This window comes from Orycteropus afer, unplaced genomic scaffold (genome assembly GCF_000298275.1).
Source record: "Orycteropus afer afer isolate SDZICR_OR568_19922 unplaced genomic scaffold, OryAfe1.0 scaffold00661, whole genome shotgun sequence".
Classification (NCBI taxonomy): domain Eukaryota; kingdom Metazoa; phylum Chordata; class Mammalia; order Tubulidentata; family Orycteropodidae; genus Orycteropus; species Orycteropus afer.
Genome location: NW_006922248.1, coordinates 137801 through 163172, shown reverse-complemented (window position 1 = coordinate 163172; position 25372 = coordinate 137801). Strand labels below are relative to the sequence as shown.

The 25372-nt window shown below is 38.8% G+C and overlaps 1 protein-coding gene across 1 annotated transcript in view; it reads right to left on the bottom strand.

Moving 5' to 3' along the window:
* TMCC1 (transmembrane and coiled-coil domain family 1) overlaps positions 1-24069 on the bottom strand; it is a 261591-nt gene extending 237522 nt beyond the window's left edge. Inside the window, exon 1 of the mRNA XM_007956742.2 lies at positions 23506-24069. Within this exon, the coding sequence (XP_007954933.1) occupies positions 23506-24069 (564 nt within the window). The remainder of the gene's footprint in view (positions 1-23505) is intronic.
* Between the last annotated feature and the right edge of the window lie 1303 nt (positions 24070-25372).

The following is a 25372-nucleotide window of genomic DNA, read 5'->3' as shown; positions in this document are numbered from 1 at the left end:
AGTTTTTGTTTTACTAGAGAACCCAGCCTAACACACCTGTCATGGATTGACCTGTGTCCCCAAAAATACATATCAACTTGGCTGGGCCATGATTCTCAGTGGTTTAGCAGTTGTGCAATGATGTAATTTGGCAGTTATAATCATGCCCCATGATGTGATCTGATGTGAACAAGCCAATCACTTGTAAGGGGATTAGGGTGATCAGTTGGCTGAAAATCATTTGTGTTGCAAGGCACTCATTTTGTAATTCTTATGAATTCTTAGCTTCCTCTTTACTCAAATTTTGAAATCTGAGTCAGGTTTCTTTACCCTAGTAATATGTTACTATGATAATATAAAATGTATTTGTCACCTCTTAATAAACATTTGACTTGATTTTTGGCTAGAGATACTGATATTTTAATAGTATATAAATCAATAAATCCTTGCTAATTCTTTTTACAAAAACTACTTGCTGTCTTAGTAATCTAGGGCTGCTATAACAGAAATATCACAAGTGCATGGATTTACCAAATTTATTTTCTCACACTTTAGGCTAGAAGTCTGAATACAGAGCTCTGATTCTAAGGAAAGACTCTCTCTGTGTCAGTTCTGGAAGCCCAATATTCTTTGGAGATTTCCATGTGCATTGGCATCAATCTTCCCCTGGGTCTAGAAGGTTCTCAGTGCAGAAACCCTGGGTCACAAGGACACATACTGCTTCCAGTTCCTCTTTCATGGTAGTACTGAAGTCTTGCTTTCCTTCTCTCCTAGCTTCTCTCTCCTTTTTACAAGATTTATAAGATAAAAGGTGAGTTTCCCCAGGGAAACTCCCCTTATACTGAATCTGAGCTGTGACCTAAGTAAGGGTGTTGTGTCCCATGCTAATCCTGCCTCATTAACATAACAAACATAACCTAATCCTTATTAACATAATCCAATCCTGCCTCATTAACACATACAGTTCAGGATTTCTAACTCATCACAAATAGGAATTCCAGAACACTTAATTTTGCTCATGAGGAACCTATACATAGACCAAAAAGCAGTCATTCAAACAGAACAAGGGGATACTGCAAGTTTTAAAATCAGGAAGGGGGTGTGTTTCAGGGTTCTATCCTTTCTCCATACTTATTCAATCTGTATGCTAAGTAAATAATCCAAGAAGCTGGACTATGTGAAGAAGAAGAAGACAGCATCAGGATTAGAGAAAGACTCGTTAACAACATGCACTATGCAGATAAAACAACTTTCCTTGCTAAAAGTGAAGAAGACTTGAAGTATTTAATGATGAAGATCAAAAACTACAATCTGCAGTATGGATTTCACCTCAACGTAAAACAAAAGTCCTTACAACTGGACCAATAAGCAACATTACAATAAGTGGAGAAAAGACTGATGGTATCAGGGATTCAATTTCACTTAGATCCACACTCAACACCCAAGAAAGCAGCAGTCAAGAAAACAGATGTGGAAGGTCTTCCAGCAAGATGGCAGAATAGGCAGATAAACTACAAAGACCCTCTTCAACAAAGAAAAGAGAAACCAACTGACACAGATACAGAAGATAATCCAGAAGCCCTGAGCTTTGGAAGGAAAGATAAAGAGGTGGATTAATTACCAACTAGGTGAAGAACCTGAATGAAAATAGTGGATAAGGAGACAAACAAACCTGTAGACTGCTGGCTATCCTGACAGCACTGCCAGTTTGAATATTTACAAGGGGTGTTAGGATCTGGGCAGTTACCTAAGAATTAGCCATCCTCATCAAGGGCTACATGGACAACTGCACCGGTGGCTGATGACTAGACAGGAAAACAGCAAATAAAGAGACAAACTGAGCTGAGGGCTTTCATATGTCCTGGGAGCGTAGCCATTTTGAATATTCCTAAGCAATACGGCCATTTTTGACAAGTGGCAGCTTCTGATATTAGCAACCTAAGAATAGAGCTCTGCTTGCCAAGGAGCATGGGCAATCACACTGGTGCCTGATGACTAGAAAGGTGTAATATTCCCCCACACCCTCTTGGTGAATGGAGGTGTGGCCCTCCCCCACCTCCATCCACCTTCTAGTCCAGCAGAATTCCATCCCAGTCTGTGTACCTGACAGAGGATGGATGCCCTGCCCCACCCCCCAGTTCTGTTTTTGTTTTAAAATTTATTTTCTCTTCCTTTTTATTTACTTTTTTTCCTTTCTTTTTTGCATTGTAAATCAAAAAACCAAACACCCTGCCATCGAGTCAGATCCAACTCACAGCGACCCCTCCTTGGGTTTCCAAGGTGGTATCATTATGGAAGTAGATTGCCCAACCTTCTTCCCAAGGAGTGGCTGATGGGTTTGAACTGCCAGCCTTCTGATTAGTAGTCTAATGCCTTAGGTTTTTGGTCCCCCCTCCTCCTTCCTGGTTTCCATCTTTTTTCTTTCTTCTTGTTCTTCCCATCCCTTGTTTTTCTTTTTACAATTTTCTCATTTTTTCTTTATTATTCTTTTACTGTTGCTCTTCTCACTTCTTCTCCCCTTCCAGATACTGTGGGTTATTTTTCTCTCTTTTCTACTTATGTTTCTTTTGTATTTTTAAAGTATTACTTTACATATTTCTTCTCTTAATTGCCTTTTTTTTTTTTTCTATTTGTTTATGCAGTTTGTCTTTTTTGTCCTGTTTTGACTGATTGATTGATTGACTGGGTAGCTTTTTTTTTTTTTCCTTTTTTCATCTAACTGAGTGGGAGGCAGCAACTGTACCCACAGGACCCAAACATACCCACACCTCCTGCAGACAGACCCACCTGTGGAATGAGGGCCACCACTAGCTTCTGTACCACTTGACCAATAACAGACAACAGCCAATACCAACTCAACTCACCCTTAACTGCTCTTCACAAATAGCTAACAGAAATTTCTGCACACACTCTCATTCTCTATCACACCCACCAGAAGACAGGTGGTGAGTATCTAAGTACTGTCAACCAGCAAATAAAAACAAAAACCAAAATCGCTGCCATCAAGTCAATTAGACTCATAGTGACCCCTCCCCTTGGGTTTCCAAGGCAGTATCTCTACAGAAGCTGATTGCCCAATCTTCCTCCTGACGAGCGGCTGGTGGGTCTGAACCTCCACCCTTCTGGTTAGCAGTCAAATGCCTTTGGCACAACACCACCATGGTGTCTGCACAATACCCTGCGTAATTAGATGTATCAAAACAAAACAAACAAAATAAATTCTTATGCGAATCACAACAATATACAATCACAAATTAAATTGTTGTGCCCAGATCTTGCATCCCCAAAAACCACCAAGGAGCCGATTCCACTGCAAAAGCATAGGGGTTGTTTATTCAAGCTCGAGCTCGGACCCCCAACCGTCATCGACGCAGCGGTTCAGGATTGAGAGCCCCGAACTCAGGGGTAATGGGGTTTTTATAGGGGGTACAGCAGGAAGGAGGAAGTTTCAATCAGAAAATTATAGGATTGGTTGACATTTTCCAAGTTGCTAGTTGTTCCTACTTGATTGGCTCTGTCTTGCGGGCCGAAGCCACCAACTGTCGTTTCTAACTATTTTAGGTAAGGTATTTCTCTACCATTTACTGATTGGTTGTTGCTAAGGAGAAGAATGCTTGGGGGTATCAATGAGGTGGGGGTAGTTAGGACTCTTTGTGGTTTTTCCAGTAACTAAAGCACTAAAGTGTGAAGTGAATGCTAAGGCATATTGCAAAATGGCTACATACTTAAAATGGTTACATACAGGGTGGTTATATAGAGACATGGCCTCACAAAATATGAATACAAGGACGTCACAATGCCTTGGAGACAAGAGACCATCACAGTCCACACAAAAAAGCAGGAGAAACAAGGGACCACGATATAAAACCAGAATACATCGCTGAGGAAGAAACAGCACTGAAACTCCCTGGTAAGGAATTCAAAAAAATTATATTTAGGTACCTTCAACAGATTGGGAGACAGATCAAGGAAGACACCAACAAAATTAAGGAAAACACAGACAAAACTCTAGAACAATATAAGAAAATAATACAAGCACAAAATGACAATATAAACAAAAAATTAGAAATAATACAAAACCTACAAATAGAAATCCAGAAAATACTAAAGTTTCCAAAATAAGTAACACAATGAACAGGCAAAGGAACAGAATCAAATCAATGCAAGACAGAATTAGTGAGAAAGAAGAAAAATACCTCAATACTACTTTGTTAAGATTATCAATGAGAAAAAAAGATTAAAACAAAATGAAGAAAGCTTCAGATTCATGTGGGATACCATCAAAAAGAATAACCTATGTGTAATCAGAATTCCAGAAGAGGAACAGACTAATAAAACCAAAGAGAAAACTGTCAAAGATTTATTGGAAAAGAATTTCCCTAATATGATGAAAGATGAGAAGATATCCATTCAAGAAGTTTAACAAACCCCCAAACGGCACAGGCCCCAAAAGAAAACCACCAAGACATAATCATAATCAAACTCACCAAAACCAAAGACAAAGAAAGAATCCTGAAAGCAGCACAGGAAAAACAAAAAGTTACCTACAAAGGGCAGCCAACAAGCCTAAGCTCAGATTACTTGGCAGAAACTACACAGATAAGAAGACAATAGGATGATATATAAAAAACCCTGAGAGAAAAAAACTTCCAACCAAGAATTATATACCCAGCAAAATTACCCCTCAAATATCATGGTGAAATCAGGACATTTCTGATAAGCAGGAATTAAAGGAATTTGTTAACAACAGACCAACCTTACCAGAGATGCTAAGGGGAGTCCTTCAGATAGAGTACCAACAATAGCAAACAAACACTGATGATTAACACACATGATGACACAACCCATGAACCCAGTTACGGAAGTATCCAAAGTAAATTAAGCTTCCATAAAACCAAACTCACTGCCATCAAGTCGACTCCGAAAACTAAGCTAAGCTTACAAGACTGTAAACAGGGAACCAGAGACATCAATTGATAAATGAGGACAACTACAAACCAAAAAGATGGAAAAAATAGTGGTTACAGAACTTCCAAATGGTGAGGAAGTCAAGACAATTGTGAGATAGAACAGACTACTATAAAGTTGGGAAGAAAATTATAAACCACAGGGTAACCACAAAGAAAAATAATAAACCTTCACATCAAAATAAAAAAGAGAACAACCACAAATATTTAGCAACTACTAAAGCAAAAGCAACAAAGGAAATGATAACACAATTCATAAACAAAATGAGTGCAGCACAGAAAATTATATTGAACAAAAAAATCAGCAACACCATGAAAAAACACATACCAAAAATGACAGCAACAAATACATACTTGTCAATAATTATATAGGATGTAAATGGATTAAATGCACCACTCAAGAGACAGAGTTGCAGACTGGATAATAAAACATAACCCATCAATATGCTTTCTACAACAGACACATCTGAGAGATAAAACAAGAACAGTCTAAAAATCAAAGATTGGAAAAAGACTTATCAAGCAAATGGCAATCAAAAAAGAGCAGAAGTGGTAACATTAATATCTGTTAAAACTGACTTTAAGACAAAAACCACCATAAGAGACAGGAAGGACATTATATAATGATTAAAGGGTCAACTGAACAAGAGTATATAACAATAATAAATATCTATGCACCCAATGAAAGAGCCCCAAAATACATAAATCAGACTTTAACAGAATTGAAAAGACAAAGAGATGACTCCATAGTCATAGTTGGAGACCTTTATATACCACTTTCAATAAAAGACAGAAATGGAAAGAAGCTCAAAAAAGACACAGAAGAACTAAACAATGCTATCAATCAATTTGACCTTATAGATATCTACAAAGCACTTCACCCAACAACAGCACAATACACATTCTTCCAGCACACATGGAACATTCTCCAGGATAGACTATATGTTAGGCCATAAAGCAGGCCTCAGTAAATCTGAAGACACTAAAATACTGCAAAGCATATTCTCAGATTACAATGCTATAAAATTAGAAATCAACAACAGGAAGAACAACAAAAAAAGAGCAAACATATGAAAACTAAATAACACCCTCCTTAAAAACTACTGGGTAATAAAAGAAATAAAAAATGAAATTCAAAAATTTCTTGAATCAAATGAGAATGAAAACACAACATACCAAAATCATTGAGACACAGCAAAAGCAATAATCAGAAGGCAATTTACAGCAATAAATGTACAAATCAAAAAAGAAAAGCCAAAATCAACACCTTAACCCAACCTCTCCAACAATTAGAAAAGAAGCCACCAAAAAAAAAAAAAAAAGTCTACAGTCACCAGAAGAAAAGAAATAAGATTCAAGCAGAAATAAAACAGAAAATAGAAAGACAATAGAAAAAAATCAACAAGAAGTTGGTTCTTTGAAAAGACTAATAAGATTGGCAAACCCAACAAAGGAAAAAAAGGAGAAGAGGCAAATAATATGAATAAAAAGTGAAATGGGCAATGTCACAACAGAACCAACAGAAATAAAAATATCAGGACACTACAAAGAACTGTACAAACAAATCTGAAAACCTAGAAGAAATAGATTTCTAGAAACATACTACTCACCTAAACTAACACAGGCTGAGGCAGAAAATTTGAACAGACCCATGACAAAAGAAGAAATTGAACAAGTCAGAAAAAAATTACGAGCAAATGAAAGTTCTGGCCCAGATGGTTTCACTGGAGAATTCCATCCAATGTTCAGAAAAGAACTGACACCAATCCTACTCAAACCATTCCAAAACACAGAAAAGTATGGAATCCTTCTAATTTCATACTATGAAGCAAGCATACATAACCTTGATAGCAAAACCAGGCAAACACATTATTAAAAAGGAAAACTACAAACCAATATCCCTCATGAACAAAGACACAAAAATTTTCAACAAAATCCTAGCCAATAGACTCCAACAACATACCGGTATGCAAGGATGGTTCAACATTAGAAAAACAATCAGCATAATCGATCACATAAATAAAATAAAGGAAAAGAACCACATGAGCATATTAATCAATGCAGAAAAGGCCTTTGATAAAATCCAACACCCATCCCTGATAAAAACTCAGCAGAACAGGAATAGAAAAGAAATTCCTCAACATGATAAAGGGCATATATACAAAACCAACAGCCAATATTATTCTCAATGGAGAGAGACTAAAACCATTCCCCTTGTGAACAGGAACCAGACAAGGATGCCTTCTATCTCCACTTCTATTCAACATTGTTTTGGAAGCCCTAGCCAGACAAATAGACAAGAAAGGGAAATCAAAGGCATCCAAATTAGTAAAGATGAAGTAAAGTATCCCTATTTGCAGATGATATGACCCTATACAGGAGTTCTGGTAGTGTAGTGCCTAAGGCACTTGACTGCTAACCAGAAGGCTGGCGGTTCAAACCCACCAGGCACTCCTCGGAAAGAAGGTTGGGCAATCTACTTCCGTAGTGATACTGCCTCAGAAACCCAAGGAGGGGTCACTATGAGTTGGGTCTGACTCGATAGCAAATAACAATAACAACAACAACATGACCCTATACATAAAAAAACCAAGAAACTCAGCAAGAAAATTACTGGAACTGAAAGATATAGCATATTGGCAAGATACAAGATCAACATACAAAAATCAGTAAGATGATTCAAACCTTCTAAAATTAAATTTTTATGTGCATGAAAAGACTTCTCCAAAAGAGTAAAAAGGGAATCTACAGAATGGGAAAAAATATACCACAATGACGTATCTGACAAGGGACTTATCTCTAAAATTTACAGAAAACTCCAACACCTCAACATCAAAAAGACAAACAATCCAATTAAAAAATGGGCAGAAGACATGAGTAGACACTCCACCAAAGAAGATATCCAGGCAGCCAACAAACATATGAAGAAATATTCATGATCTTAGTTATTAGAGAAATGTAAATCAAAATGAGATACTGTATCACCCAAGCATTAATAACAAAATTCAACAGGACAGAAAATAAATGCTAGCGAGGATGTGGAGAGATTATTACTCACACACACTGCTGGTGGGACTGTAAAATGATACAACCACTGTGGAAATCAATATAGCAATTCCTTAAAAAGTTGGAATTAGAAATACCATTTGACCCAGTAATCCCATTACTAGGTATATGTCCTAAAGAAGTGACAGCCAGAACAAGAACAGATACATGCACACCCAAGGAGAGGTCGCTATGAGTCAGGTCCGACTTGACGGCACAGAACAACAACATCATCTCCACGGAAGTAGATCGCCCAGTCTTCCTTCCAAGGAGTGGCTCATGGGTATGAACCACCAGCCTTCTGGTTAGCAGTCAAATGCCTTAGGCACTACGCCACCAGCGGCGGACATTATGATGAATGAGTAAGTCAATCACAGAAGGACAAACATCATATTAGTTCACTGTTATAAAAGGTCAAAGAAAGGTTTATATAGGGAAGGAAACTTTCTTTGTTGGTTACCAGAGATGGGAGGGAACACTGGTAGGTTAAGTAGAGACAAGTACTGATTTGGATGAAAGGAAAGGCAATTTACCAAAAGTGAGTGACCAACACAGTAACACTAAGGAAAAGGAAGACACAGAGAGGTGCACAAGAGGAACAGACAACAAAGATAAACCCTTTTACATATACAATGCTGCGTTATCAGTGATAACAAACACAAATCTACAGGCAGAAAGATGGACAGACATGCTGAATGATCAGGTATATCTAGGCAAAAGGGAATATATCCATGACCACATATATGGTTGGCAGACAATACTTCTACATACCAGTGGCGTAACGCCTAAGGCATCTGACTGCTAACCAGATTGTACATGAGGTCACTATAGGTCAGAGCCGACTCAATAGCACCTACCAATAACAACATAACTCCCAAACCAGTAAGATTCATGGCCTAGCCAAGATGACACACCTTTTTGTGGGACACAACTCAATCTATGACACTTGCCATAAAGTTAATTTTTATAATGAGAATTATTTTAAATATTTAAAATGATTCCATTTAGGAAAAACCATCTTTTCATTTGTCTATTTATATATAAAATTAGTGATACAAATTAATAAATAAAATGCAACCACTGCTGTGGATTCAGATCAATTCATAGTGATTCCTCCTTGGGTTTCTGAGGCAGTATCACTATAGAAGTAGATTGCCTAATCTTCCTTCCAAGAAGTGGCTGGTGAGTTTGAACTACCAGCCTTCTTGTTAGCAGTCAAATGCCTTAGGTACTATGCCACCAGAGCTCCTAATTAATAAAGATACATATTTATTGCAACCCTAAAATATAAAAGTTCAAAAGTGAAATTCAGGAGGAAGTGGGAGGGGAACTGTTACACTGTGGTAAATTGTAGTCAATATCATGAGACAAAGTGTATGTGAATTGTTATATGGAAAGTGAATTAGCTCTGTAAACTTTCACCCAAATCACAATTTTTTAAAAAAAGTGAAATCCAGCCTGCTCCCATTGACCAATAGCATCCCAAGTCATGATGATGTAACATTAAAATAAATCAATTTTTAATGAATATTTACTAAGCCTAGCATTATACTGGAGCTCTGGTAGCATAGTGGCTAAAGCACTTGACTGCTAACCAGAAGGCTGGCGGTTCAAACCCATCAGCCACTCCTCGGAAGGAAGGTTGGGCAATCCTACTTCCGTAGTGATACTGCCTCGGAAACCCAAGGAGGGGTCGCTATGAGTCGGGGCTGACTCGACAGCACATAACAACAAAAACAACAACAACAGCATTATACTAACTTGCCAAAATTGCCTTTCCTGAGATAAAATATGTGATTCCTGAGGAAAAACCAATCTGTTATAGTAATGACCTTATGTTAATACATGATCTTGCTATCTACCTATCTACCTACCTATGCCTGTGGAAGTTAACAATCACAAGGCAAGATCTTTTATCTTTGTTCTAAATAAATCACAGAGTAGTGAACTTTAGATGCAGAAATTCTCCTCCTCCACTCCTGAGAGTCAAAGCTACTGACAAAGTACCCAAATTCCCTGTAAATAAAAGAGGAAAGCAGAAGTGAAGCCACACGTTATATTCTTTTAGGAGTCTAATTACCCTAAAGCCTATGACTACTTTGCAATGTAGAAAAGGAGGTTAAATTTAACTTAAAAGAGTGAACTCTACTTTGTATTGAGGCTTCAACATGACAGCTCTTGCTTCTGTACAAAAGAATGTAGCTGAAATTTATTTAAAAAAAAAAAAAAATTAAACACCCCTTGGGAGCCCTGGTGGTGTAATGCCTAAGGCATGTGACTGCTAACCAGAAGGCTGGTGGTTCAAACACCTTCCTTGGAAGGAAGGTTGGGCAATCTACTTCTGTAATGATACTGCCTTGGAAACCCAAGGAGGGGTCTCTACGAGTCGGATCCAACTCAATAGCAGTGGGTTTGGTTTGGTATGATGAATAGCAAATTTACCAAGGCTCAAAAACACCTTTATCCATACCTTCAATTCCACTCTTAGATCAGCAATATTAAACGTCTATATATTAAAATCATTAAGGAGACTCAAAATACCTTTTAGGGCACTATATGAACTAATGTATTATGTGTTAAAGGAAACTACTCACTAACTCACTGCCATGGAGTCGGTTCCAACTCATAGCGACCCTGCCTTGGGTTTCCAAGGCAGTATCACTACGGAAGTAGATTGCCCAAGCTTCCATCAGAGGAGTGCCTGGTGGGTTAGAACTGCCAGCCTTCTGGTGAGCAGTCAAATATCTTAGGCACTATGCTACCAAAGCTCCCTTAAAGGAAACTAGGAGTGGCAGTAAGGTTTTGCCTTTAATGGAGAGCAACTTAAAAATCAAAATATTTATTCCTACTTTTCCAGTTCCATATTTTTTTATTATAATATTTTATTGTGTTTTTGGTAGAAGTTTGTATGGCACATTGTTGTTATTGTTGTTATGTGCCGTCGAGTCAGACACGACTCATAGCGATCCCCTCCTTGGGTTTCCAAGGCAGTATCACTACGGAAGTAGATTGCCCCATCCTCCTTCCAAGGAGTGGCTGGTGGGTTTGAACCTCCAGCCTTCTGATTAGCAGTCAAGTGCCTTAGGAACTATGCTACCAGAGCTCCTTGTATGGCACATTAAGTTCCCATTTAACAATTTCTATACATATTGTTCAGTGCCATTGGTTACATTTTTTTTTACCACGTGTCAATATTCTCAAAGGAGCTCTTGTGGTACAGTGGCTAAGGCGTTCTGCTGTTAACCATAAGGTTGGTGGTTCAAACTACTCTACTCTACGGTAGAAAGAGCAAACAGTCTGCTTCCATAGAGCTTTACAGCCTTGGAAACTCTATGGGGCAATCCTACTATCCTATAGGGTCACTATGAGTTGGTATCAACTCGATGGCACTGGATTTAGTTGTTTTTTAATCAACATTCTCCAGTCCCATATTGGAAACAGCCTATAAGACTTTAACTTCCCATTAAGTGTCTGCCACCCATCTAACACTAAATACATAAAAAGTAGAGATCTTTACTGTTTCTAAAATATAATTTTTCAACCATTTGGTCAGAAAATGGACATTATTATCTTACCAGCTGTCGCAAGCAACACTTTTTGGAGTTTCAAATTTTTTTTTTTTAAATCTTTAATATTTTTGTTTCTAACATTATTAAATCCTGTCAAGTCTTCCATTGTCTATTACATTTTCGCAATTATCAACTTAGCTCAATATTTACAAAGAGAATCTATAGCTACTATATCATAGTCACTGCTTAATCTATCTCATATCCTAAAGACCTCCTGTAGTTACTTCTCAAATTATAATCCTCTATGTATCAATGTCTGGTTAGATACACGTCACCTCTCACTTCCACCTATGGATCCTGGCCCAGGAGTACCACCTGGTGGCCAGCAACAGAAATTATCCTTCCCACAACCTCATTCCTCCTACCTAAGAACAGTAGACCAAGCTTTCTGGTTTTGCTCATGGCTCAACTAATTCAATCTTAGAAATCTTCCTTCAGTTGAACACATGCATCTTGCTCAAACCTGGTCCTCTTTTCTCTACTTTCCAAATATAGCCAGACATTTTTAAAAAGTCCCTTTCTTTCTTCATACTGTACAAAAATCTTCCTTAATTGCAGCGTAATAAAATTATATCAGGCTTTTCCTGAATTCACCTGTAAGCAGGGATATGATATAGTGAGCTCTGTAGTGAAATTAGCCTTAATAGAGAACCAGGATCACTAATCTCAGACTTTCCTTCAGAAACTATGCCTTATCATTCCTAATTTAAGGTTACTCCTTCTTATCAGAATTTATGGCAAAACGTCGACTTACTCACTGTTACTTACTGTATTATAAGGGTATTTCAACAGCACTGATTTGTATCATTTCACTATGCAGTTAGCACCGTAATAGTAGAACAGCATATACAATATTTCATCTAGACTTGGAAAGAATGGACCTTTTACGCTAGCCTGGGAATCTGCAATCATTTCTATCACTGAAATTAAAAAATACTACTCCTATAGAAATAAACAATTGAGTGTGTTTTTTTTAGTAAGTTTATGCCTATACTACAGAAATAACAGTTATTACTTAGCTGACCTCTCTGACAAATCCTTTTAAAAGGGTTTTTAAAAAACGTTTAGCTGATTTTTTCCTATTTTATTCCATCTTGAGCATGAGTATTCAAAAAAAAAGTCCAACATTATTTTCAACATGCAACCCTCTCTTTCAAAAAATCTACAATGAGGGCTCTTTATTTCTAATCACATCATCAAAATTATTATTTCACAGGCATATTGCTAAATCAAAGACTTCCCCCCTAAATAAAAGTTTTTAAAATCAGCTATATATAATTATATATTCTTTCAATCTTATCCCTCATTACTAGTCCTTATACTGGTTAGGTTAAAGACAACTTACAAATGCATCGTCCTAGCTCTTCAAAGGTTCATAATTAGTGTTTTTGTTTTGTTGGGTTTTTCCTTCTTTTTTAAAGCACAACTCAACTATTTTGAAAACTGAGATTTGTGTGTATTGTGTTGTCTTATGATGGAAAAGATCTATACTGGTTAGACGTCATTCTCCTAAGACATTCTCCAAGGAGCGTCTTTCTCTACAGAAACAAACCCACTGCCATCAAGTTGACTCCAACTAAGGGCGACCCCATGTGTGTCAGAGTAAAGTGTGCTCCACAGGGTTTTCAATGGCTGGTTTTTCTGAAGTAGGCCACCAGGCCTTTCTTCCAAGTTGCCTCTGAGTTAACTCAAACCTCCAATCTTTCTGTTAGCCACCAAGAGTGTAAATCGTTTGCACAACCCAGGGACTCCTCTATAATGCCCCTATCAATAACTTTAGCTTGTACTTAGCTCTCCCTTCTCTGAATTTCTACTGTTCTTACTTTCTGTATCATCTGATTATATATTGTTCTGTATCAAAGCTTTTAAACTGCTGAGAATGGACTATAAAGTGTGCTGTAGATAATGATCATCTTTGCTCTCCAGGTGACCTTTTTAGGAATCTGTTTGGGAATCTGCAACCACTTCTATTACTGAAATTCAAAAGTACCTTTCCCATAGATCTCGATCAGCAGAGTCAGCTATAAACAACTAACTCATCAGTTTACCCTGATGTGCAGTGCAAGTATTCTAATTTTCTGTGTGCACTGGGAAACATAGTAAGTTTAATTTACAGCATTTTCAAATTAGAAATAACGTTTAATATTATTTGTTACAATGACCTCATCTTGAAAATGAAGGAAATGAGTCCTACAGTGTTTATTTCAGGTCAAACTGATATTTAATAACAAAAACAGGACTAGACTCTAAAAACCAGAGGCTCTTAACTTCTAGTCTTGGTCATACCATAACACACTGCTTCTTTACTTGTCACTTATGTAAATCTTGTCTTCTTAACAAGCCTGTAAGGTCTTTGAGAATCAGCTATAACATGATTTATATGTATCACTCATATTTCTCAAGGTGATGATCTCCAATTTAGGGGATTTTAAGGAGAATTAAGAAACACTTTAGATTGACACAACAGCTGAAATAATGGTCTCAAACATATCAAGGATCATGAACATGGTGCAGGACTGATAACGTTTCATTCTTGCATGAGTCAGGAACCAACAACACTACAGCAACCAAGAACAACAAGAGATACTTACATAGTTATCAGTAAAGTAAAACGCTGTTCAAAAAAAAAAAAAAAAAAGTCTCATTTAATGAAGACAACACAGATTTATATATAGGTATGCATCATTTAACTTCCAAGACATGTTCTGTGAAACAGGCCATTGTGTGATTTGGATGCTGCCACAAGTCTCACAGTGCTTACTCTTTAACCAATAGTGCTGGTGCCCCTCCCCGCTTCAGCTGTTGCAGTGGTGGGGGCTGGAACCTGAGCTCAGAGCCAAAGGTCTGCATGAGCTGAAGGAGTGTCTCACCCTGAAATCCCCACCTCCGCTCAGACAGTGAGGACAGGGGTCTCAGGTGTACACACCTTCAGGAGGCTTCGGGGAAGATGGTGGTCCTAGGTGGTAATTAAGAGTCCCCTCCTGCCCCACCACCTGTCTCTCACACAAGGCACATTTCCTAGAACCCATCACCATCACTAGACACTGCTTTACCTTCATGATCATAAATGATACCCCTCTCCAGCCCTGAGGTACTTGCACAGCCACAGCCAGAGGAGGAGCTGTGGCCTAGACCCTCCAGACTTTCAAGAAGTTGAGATCGGAAGAAACACCACCTGGCCCAATTCTGAGTTAGAGCCCAAGAAGGTGCTACTGTCTACCCAGCCAGATGTTCCTGAGGCAGGGGTAGGCCAGGACAGAGGGATGCTGAAGAGCCTTCTAAGGACCCTTCCCTGGAGATCCAAGTGCAGGCACAGCTTTGGGCCAGAGGCCAGTTTGGAGCAGCCTATGGGCCAGCCAGGGAGCTCTGGTAGCATAGTGGCTAAGACACTTGCCTGCTAACCAGACGGCTGGCGGTTCAAAACCCACCAGCCACTCCTCGGAAGGAAGGTTGGGCAATCCTACTTCCGTAGTGATACTGCCTCGGAAACCCAAGGAGGGGTCGCTATGAGTCGGGTTTGACTCGACGGCAAACAACAACAATGGGCCAGCCAACAGGGGCTGGACTTTGCATATAGAACAGGGACACCTGGCACATGACACTCCTGCCACAGAAAACCATGGGGACCAGCAGCAGCCCCAAGCACACAGAGTTGGACAGTGGCTTTGGCCTAGGTGTAAGCTTTAGGGACTGGGAGGGCAGCACATGGGGCAGGAAGCTACACCACTGTGAGACCTGTGACAAGAGCTTCAAGCGCAACTCACTGCTGCTGAAGCACCAGCGCATCCACAAGGGGGAGAAGCCATATGAGTATACCAGTGCAGCAAGGACTTCTTCAGCCACAGCTCACATGTCACACAACACCTACACATCCACAATGCTGAAAAGCCCTATAAGTGAGTGAGTGTAGCCAAGCCTTCTGCCAGAGCTTCAACTTGGTGTAGCACCAGTGGCCACACGTGGGTGAGAAGCTGTACACCCCCAGACAGTGTGGCAAGACCTTCATCTGGAGTTCTGTGTTCATCAAGCACCAGCACATCCACACAGGTGAGAAGCCCTAATGTTACTGGAGCCATCAAGGGAAACACTAATGCCAAGCAGGGTGGTGAAAAAAGGAAGGACCTTTATTTCTATGTGCTAGCACAGACTCAGTGGATTCACATTCAGAGACTGAGTCCTGAAGATGACATGGGGTTTTTATGGGGTCCTTCTTCTGGGTACTCAGGGTGAGAGGGTGATTGGTTACCTGCAAAAACAGCACCTGCAGCTAGCAGTTCTTACAGAAGTTAAACGTGCTCGAGAGGAAGAGAGGAGGGGGAGCTTGGGCAGAGGAAGAAGGGAGGTGGAGCAGGGCAGAGGAATTTTCCACTCTCTATACGTGGTTTTTCAAGCTGGCCCAAGCTGGATGTCTCTGGCCTCACAACAAGTTGTTTCACTGCTCAAAAGAACTTCCCTACTTAGGTTGGGCAAAAGTTGTAATTACTTCATTTCCCTCTCCTGCCTCACTAAGAATGTGAAGCAAGGCCTTCCATGGTCACTCCTACTTCTTCCTGTACCTGCAAACCCACACAGGTTAGAAGCCCTTTGCCTGCAGCACCTGCAGTAAGGCCTTCAGCCAGAGCTCACTGCTCATCCAGCACCAGAGGATCCACTATCGGGAACAGGCAGAGCAGCAGCACATGAAAACTCCAAAGGGAAGGGCTCCTGTCCACTCATCTTCCAGCACAGCTACCCAACTCTGCATGCCCACTATCTCCAATAAATACTTTATGGCTGCTGGGTGTAAAAAAACAACAAATACTTGGGACTACAGACATATACATGGTCAGACAGTGTCCAAGTGGACACTGTGTGGAAAATACTTGTATTTAGAAATTTATCTGGGTAATATAAATATTTGTGTGGGTTCATATATGCACATACATAGAATGTGAGAAAGACAACAAATACACTTCAGAAGAAAGGGTGACCTAAAACTACACGTTAGAATAGGCAACTTAGCATGATTATTCTGAACGCAACATATGAGGTGTTCAGATAAACATATGAGGTAAAAAGTGTTAACACTTGAACCAAGCAACAGAAGAAACATGTAAGTCAAATTCTCATTAGTAAGACATGTTCCAAGAATTGCTCCTCATCCATTTGGCACATTTAGTCACCTGTGACCTCCCTGACCTCATCTCATACTACTAGCCCCCTTGCTCACTCTGCTTCACCACACTGCTTGTGTTCTTTAACATGGCAGGCAGGCTTTCACCCAAGGGCTACTTAGCATCTTGTAATACTCATCCCTCAGACAGCCACATGGCTATTTCCTTCAAGTCTTTACTCAAATGTCACCTTCTTAAAAAGGTCTATCCTTACCGTCGTGTTTTGTACTGCAACTCAGCTCTACCACACACATTCCTGATCTCTGACTCTGCTCTAATTTTTTTTTCCCATAGTATTTATCACCTTTCAACATAACATATCATTCATTTATTACATCTGGTGTATGCTGTCTGTCTCCATCAACACATAGTAAGCTCCACAAGGGCAGAAATCTTTGTTTTGTTCTCTGATATATTCCCAACTACCTGGAACATTACACCTAGCACAAAGTAGGTACTTAATAAATACTGATAGATTACTGAATGAAAACTTACTCTAAAAATGCACATTGTCAAATTCACTAATCAGACATTCTTTCTCGCTTCACCCCTCTATTTACTGTTTTTGTTGTTATTTGCCGTCGAGTCGGCCCCAACTCATAGCGACCCCTCCTCCTTGGGTTTCCGAGGCAGTATCACTATGGAAGTAGATCGCCCAACCTTCCTTCCAAGGAGTGGCTTGTGGGTTTGAACCCCCAGCCTTCTGGTTAGCAGTCAAGTGCCTTAGGCACTATGCTACCAGAGCTCTATTTACTAGTTACTCCAAATTCACTGGACAAACAAATTGAGGGCTTATTAGGCATGGGAAATTCAAATATGCAAAAGGAATTTTTGTCCTCAGATAGCTATCCTCTCCATTTTTATCATCACTCCATGATCCAACCTATCATCATCTATCCTCTGAACTGCTGTAACAGCCTTCTAGTTCATCTACCTGCATTCAATATGAACCTACTCCAAACCATTCTCCATGTTATAAGTACAGTGGTATTTTCTAATCACAAATTTGATATTGCCCCTTGCTTAAAACCCATCAATGCTCCTCCTCCTTTGTGCAAAAAACTCCTTACATTGTCTGCAAGCCTCTATATGGCCTGGTTCATTTCTATTTCTCCAGCCTTACTTAACACCACACCCCCCTCCCACCACCTCATTCCATGCCTTACACTCAGCAGACTTCTTCCTAGGGCCTTTCCACCTGGCAGTTCCCTTCCTGTCACCAAATTACCTCTGTTTATACTTTAGATAGGGAGCTCTGGTAGCACAGTGGCTAAGACACTTGCCTGCTAACCAGACGGCTGGCGGTTCAAACCCACCAGCCACTCCTCGGAAGGAAGGTTGGGCAACCCTACTTCCGTAGTGATACTGCCTTGGAAACCCAAGGAGGGGTCGCTATGAGTCGGGTTTGACTCGACGGCACATAACAACAACAACAACATACTTTAGATAAGGAGTCCTAGTGGGATAGGAGTTAAGTGTTCAGCTGTTCACTGAAAAGTCGGCAGTTTGAACCTACGAGCTGCTCTGTGGAACAAAGATGTGGCAGTCTGCTTCCGCAAAGATTACAGCCTTAGAAACTCTATGGCGCAGATCTACACTGTCCAATAAGGTTGTTATGAGTTGGAATCAACTCAACAGCAGTAGGTTTTTGTTTTTTTTTAAATCCTTTAGATGAGGAGGAGCCCTGGTGGCACAGTGGTTAAGCACTCAGATACTAACCAAAAGGTTAGTAGTTTGAACCCAACAGCCGCTCCAAAGAAGAAAGATGCTGCACTATGCTTCTGTAAAAATTACAGCCTTGGAAATCTTATGGGGCAGTTCTACTCCATCCTACAAAGTTGCTATGAGCTGGAATCAACTTGATGACCACAGAATCTTTTAGATCTCAGTCACTTCCTTCTAGAAGTCTACCCCAGATTTTGTAGCAGCTGTCACAATTCAAAGTTTAGATTTATTTGAGTGATTATTTGCTTAATATGTGTCCCCATTCAACTATAAACTTCAAGAGATTAAGGACTATAAGCACTGCACTTGTTTTTGCTTATCATAGTATCCACAGTGACTAGCACATATCACCTATTCAAAATATATTTATTGGGTGAATGAATGGAAATATAAACCAAGATATTGAAATATGAAAAACTTTGGAAGAAGAATAAAAAAGGATAGGAAAGGAGTACAAATATAAAGTATAAAGCAGGAAGTGGCATAAATTAAAACTGAAGAAGTCAGCATGGGCTAAATCATGGATGGTTTTGTATGTTCTGTTAAGAACTGTCTTTATCACTCAGGCAATGTGGAACTTGTGAAGGGTTTTTAAGCAGGGGAAATGATATCATCTGTTTCGTACTTTAGATACATTGCTCAGGCTGCATGCGCTGTGGAGAAACAATTAGAAGGGGCAATGAGATGGATGAAGGCCTAAACTAGGACAGTGCTTTAGGAACGGAGAGTAAGGCCAAACTTAAAGATCAAGTGTCTGAGAAACCTCCAGGGTAAGGATAACTCTAAGGTTATCAATTAAGATCAAATGAGAACATTAATGTCAAAGTGTTTTATATTCACAAGTTACTTTCCTTTATACGTCTACATCTTACCTTTCCTGCTAGATTACAGAAATCTTGAGAGTTGGGATCAAGTGTTATGCATCTTTATAATCATGACAGTATTTCTTAGAGTGTCTTGCATATAATAAACACTTAAGTTTGATCAAATAAGTTAAATGGATGACATGATATGAAAGAGAGAGCCAAGTTTATACCCCCACTTCACTCCAAAAGCAGCTCTGGTGTAGTGCCTAAGGCATTTGACTGCTAACCAGAAAGCTAGAAGTTCAAACCCACCAGTCACTCCTCAGAAGGAAGGTTGGGCATTCTACCTCCATAGTTGATACTGCCTCGGAAACCCAAGGAGGGGTTGCTATGAGTCAGATCTGACTCAATAGCAGTAGATTCAGTTTTGATTTTTCACTCCAAAAAGGAACTGAGGCCACTAACATGCATAATTATTTGGCCACTCCACTCTGCTTACTACCTCACCAATATATTTTTGTTTTCCGTGCTCTCATCATTCCCTCATCAGGTATAACACCTCTCCTACCACCATGTACTTATGGATCTATCTAAATCCTTTTTCTCCTGCAAGACCAAATTAAAAGCACCTACCTTCTCCATTAAACTTTTTATTCACTTCAATTCCAAATGATCTTTCTTTTCTCAACTTGTCCATTGTTGTTGTTGTTGTTATGTGCCATCGAGTCAGCCCTGACTCATAGCGACCCCTCCTTGGGTTTCTGAGGCAGTATCACTACAGAAGTAGGATTGCCCAACCTTCCTTCCGAGGAGTGGCTGGTGGGTTTGAACCGTCAGCCTTCTGGTTAGCAGTCAAGTGCCTTAGCCACTATGCTACCAGAGCTCCATATCATTTATCATATAGATCTGCATTACATTATATGCAATAGCTCCAACTAGACTTTAAGTTCACTAAGTCTAGGAACAAATAATTTTCAGAGATACCCTGGAAAACTTTAAATGTAAATTGTAGGTATGATAGAAAAAAAAAATTTTTTCTAGAGTGGCCTTGCTTTATTTTAATCTAGCAGAGGAATCTGAAATAAGATCATCTTAAATATAAAATACTAACCTAACCCTGAACTTCCATAAATTAAATGTCATTAGTTGATTATTTCTATCATATTACATTTTCCAATGAAGTTGTTAAGATTTAAAGTACAGGAAGGAAAACATACAAAATCCCTGTACCTTCTTTTTATCTCTCAAGTACTTAGGCTAATGTCTAACAGGTAAGAATCTGAAGTCAGATGGTACCTGGTTACTAAAAAATATCTGATCAAGAAAATGAATGACCTAGATTTACTATTTCAGCTGTGAAGCATTCTAGTTGTGAACCATGCACATACTTAACTTCTGTATGCCTATGCAGTGTCATCTATAAAAACAAGCAGATATAATCTACCCTACCAAAATATGAGACAATTGTGTGAAGTGTTTAAACACAGTGCCTGCCACGTAATAAACACATAATAATAATAGCTATCATTATCATCAGAGTCTCTGGCTGGTGCAAATGGTTAATATGCTTGGCTGCTAACTAAAAAGCTGGAAGTTCAGGGCTGCCTAGGGGCATGCCAGAAGAAAAGCCTGCTGTGGTAGTTAAGTCTGTGTGTCAACTTGGCTGGGCCTGGTTGAGTGGCTGGGCAGTTGGATACAGTATTCCCCACAATGAGAATGATAATCAACTCCATGGTGGAATCTACTGTGAACAGATGAGCTGCCCTAGGGATGTGGTCTGCTTCCTGCATATAAGGAGAAGCCTTGAGGAATGGTCTCTAGCTTATGGCATGCCAATCTACTTCCTAAAAAACAGCGATTAAAAACTCTATGGAGCACACTTCTACTTCGACATACATGGAGTCCCTATGAGTCAGAGTGGACTCCATGGCAACTGGTGATAGGAGGGATCATATGATGACTACTACTAGATACCATTAAAAAAAAAAAAAAAAAAAGCTACCATGCAGTCAATTCCAACTCAAGGCAACTCTATGCGTTGCAGAGTAGAATTGCACTCCATAGGGTTTTCAAGGCTGTGACCTTTTGGAAGCCAATCACCAGGCTTTTCTTCCAAGGTACCTGTGGGTAGGTTAGGTCTGAATCACCATCTAGTCAGGTTTTTAACCATTTGTGCCACCCAGCGACTCCACTCATGTCATTAGTCATTAGAAAAATACAAATTAGAAAACCTCAATGAGACCACTATAAATGGCTAAAATTAAAAAGACTGACAATGCCAAATACTGGCAAGGATGTGAAGCAGCTGCAACTTTTTCGTACACTGCTGGTAAAAATACAAAATGGTACAGTCATTTTATAAATTAAATATACACTTATCATATAATGCAGAGAAATGAAAATGTGTCCACCCAAAGATCTATATACAAAAGTTCATAGCAGTTTAATTCATAATAGCCCGAAATGAAACAACTCAAATGTCTATCAACTGATGACTGGATAAACAAATGGATATACAATGGAATACCACTCAGCAATAAAAAGCAACAAATGATCAAGACGTGTAACAAGGTTAAATCTTTTTTTCAAAAAGCATTATGCTAAGTGAAAGACGCCAAAAGCAAAAGACTGCATATTGCATGATGCTGTTTATATGAAATTCTGAAAAAACAAAACTATAGTGATAGAAAGCAGACTAGTGATTATCTGATGCTAGGATTTAAGAAAGGGGAACTGACTGCAGAAATTTATGGATTTCATTGTAGGTATATGCCAATTAAGTTAAAAAAAATCATTAGAAAGATAAACAAAAATTATCACTTGTCTCCCTTTCTATAGACATTTTCCAAAATATTTTAAGTGCATCCAATATGCTTTACTTACATTTTTTCTTTTTAACATAAAAACCTATAATCCCAAAATCATTATTAATGCATTTCATAATCTTCTCTGGTAAAGAGTAAACAGATTAAAGACATGATACACTGTTGTACTATTGGGCTTTATCATCAAATAAGTTGGGTAATCAATAATCAAATGTCCTTTTTATTTCAAAGATAACTATTTTACTCATAGATATATACTACTTTTCCCATTTAGACTTTAAAATTTTTAATTTAGATCATTATTCTGACAGGTTTAAATTCTTAATTAAAATGATTTACTGTTCATTACCACTTTGTTCTTAATATCATATTTAGATGGGAGAGGTTTAAAGGTACTATTTCAACATTTAAATTTCAGACAAATTAATATCCAATAAAATAAACTTAGCTGTGCCAGAAGCAGATAGAATGAAAATGATTTAACTATCATAAAAGTCTTAGGGGATAAACCAAAAAGTAGCTAGATGGTAACTTACAGGGCAGACTTGGCCCACAAATTTATGTTCACTCAGACTGCACAATGTGCTAAAAATGAAAAGATTTCTCATCTAGATTTTCAGTGTCTCTTAAAAAATCAGAAACTCTGGCAGTTCTAAATTACAACTACCAACTAAGGCTAGGAAGACACTGCCCCTTTAGACAGGGCTTGTACTCTTCAGTTTGCCCAACCCCCGAACACTTACATCCACCAGGCTTCACTTACTGTCACTACCTGCCTGGACACATGCACCTGAGTTCTCTTCTATTTGCCTCAACCAACCATAACTGAGAGGTGAAGTCAAAGTCATATATGGAAGGAGTTTTCCCTAGGTTTATTATACCTATTTCTCCCTTACAGATAATTTGGGTTAAAAAAAAAAAAAAAAAGAACGCTAGTTATTAATAACAAAGTATAATGAAGCAGATGCTCTCCAAAATGTATTCAGAATGTTCACGTTGTGATACAGTGTGTATGAAAATTATAATGATTTAGCATTCTTCCATGCTAAGCACCAACAAAATCTAGATTCTAGAATTTTGCTCACTACCTTCATTAAAGCCATTTCTATGCGTAAAATCAAACCAACAAAAATAAAGCTTGTTTCTCTACCATAAAACTGAGCCATGTACAAAAAGAGCACATGAAACACAGTTAATGTTTTAGCAAAAGGGTAAAACAAAACATAGCAATACATTAAGAAGGAAAAAGGAATGTAAGTACTATTAGCTAAAGTTTTACTATTATTTATTCCATTTATTTAATGAAAAGGGAAACTGCAACTATACCTTTGAAGTACTTGCTAAGATATCTTTTTTCAGTTCCCAAAGAACATTTTGGAAAGCACTAGATACAGAGAACCATATGTTAGTAGAAAAAGAAAATCAAACAGACTTACCCGCTCTGTAGTGGCCTCCTCTCCTGGTAGACATGCAGCAGCAGCACAAGCTATTTCCATAACAGCTGAGCTAGTAGGAGCATCAGTCGTGGATGAAGATCTGGGCCGGCCTGACTGCATAATAGCTGCCATCTCCTGGCCAGATTTCCTGTTGATTTGGGGACTTCCCTTTGGAGCCTCTGGTTTCCCCCGCCTACTATGTAAGCTTGTCCCTCTCTTCATCTTGGGTGGCACTCGGATCTGTTGCAGGACTCGATTCAGGGCTGTAGGGTGGGTGGAGACACCATCAATCTCAGCACATGTGTTCTGGCTTTCCAGCTCCATTTCAGGCTCTGGATCTGCCTGAATTTGCTGCACATCGTGTGGGGACACTGATGACCTCCTGCGCTGGTGCTGGAAGAGATGCTTCAAGCCTTGGCCAATCACATTAATGTTCTCCAAAGCATTGTGGGTCATTTTAGACAACTTTTGTTCTGATTCTGTCTGCTTTTTGGCCTCTGCATCTTGGGATTTGCCTCCAGGATCAGGGTCCTCATATAACTGTTCACTGCCTGAAGGCTCCATTAGTAGATTTAAATACGCTTATTTGCAAACTCAAAATTTTTTAAACACACCAAGACTGTCAAATTAGGTAGGCATTTGCTTCAACAGTGACTATACATGCAGCTGTGAGACGGAGGCTTCATGCCTATCTAATGTATAAAAAAAATAAAAATAAAAAAGAACTTCATATTATAAATCCATGCAGAAACTCCATTGTTACATCAACAACAACAACCAAAAAAAAAACATGCAGCTAGCCAAACAAATAGGCACTATCATTAAGCAGTCTTTAATCAGAAGATTAAAAAGCAGTTTTCTAGATAGTGGATAATGATTATTTAGTAGAATAGGAGAAAAAGGCCAGAGCAAGTACATAGGAAATTTTTTTAAAAAAAGCAAAGTTAACAACAACAAAAAATCCTACAAGATTCAATATATGAAGAATTGCATTAAAGGACCCATCTTAGAGTGAATATAGTAGCTGACAGGACATTCACTGCTTGGTAAATCAAGAAAGAACAGACCATTCAATGTGTTTAGTCCAGCTGAAGCAATCTAAGCCCTCTCATTCATAACCACAGTTAATTATTTATATGCTGAAACGCAGTGAGATAAATCCAAACAATAGTGAAAAGTAGACATCTCAATCTAACTATATGTGGATTTTAATGAAAAACAGGTATTTCTTGTTACTACTCATATTCATCAAATTCACCGGTAACTAGAAGTGACAAGGTTGCTCTTGTGAAAAGACAAAGGAAATACAAAATCTTACAAATTGAATTTTTGACCATTCTGGCACCATATGACTCAATGGTCCAGATGGAATCAGACTTCAGAAAGACTATAGAGTTTTGCTCAGTTACCAGCTATCAAGAGAAATCCCCTTCTGTGAATAGTGTTATTTTTGACAGAAGCTTCCCATCTACCCACACAAACTCAAAAGCAGAGAATTAACAAAGTAACTGGGTATGACAAAAAAGTAGAGAAAAAGAAAAGTCAAATAGCAACTACACATCAATATTAAATACAGTAAACTAAAAGGAAGCTGAAACTAAAAGATGTAAAAAGTCGGTACAATTATTGAGATCACATGCAAAAAAAACTGGGGGGTAAGACGCTGGATGAGATTTTTCATAATAATGTTTATTTTTTCAATTGAGCTTCTGAACTATATAAAACAAAACTGTATTAATATACAGAAGTTGCTAAGGAGGAAAAAATACTGCCTAGGAGCTTCTTTATTATCAAGTTTTTCCTCAATTTTTTGTTTCAAGGGCTTTGAAACTCCCTACAGGGTCAAGTGGGAGCTCTGGTAGCATAG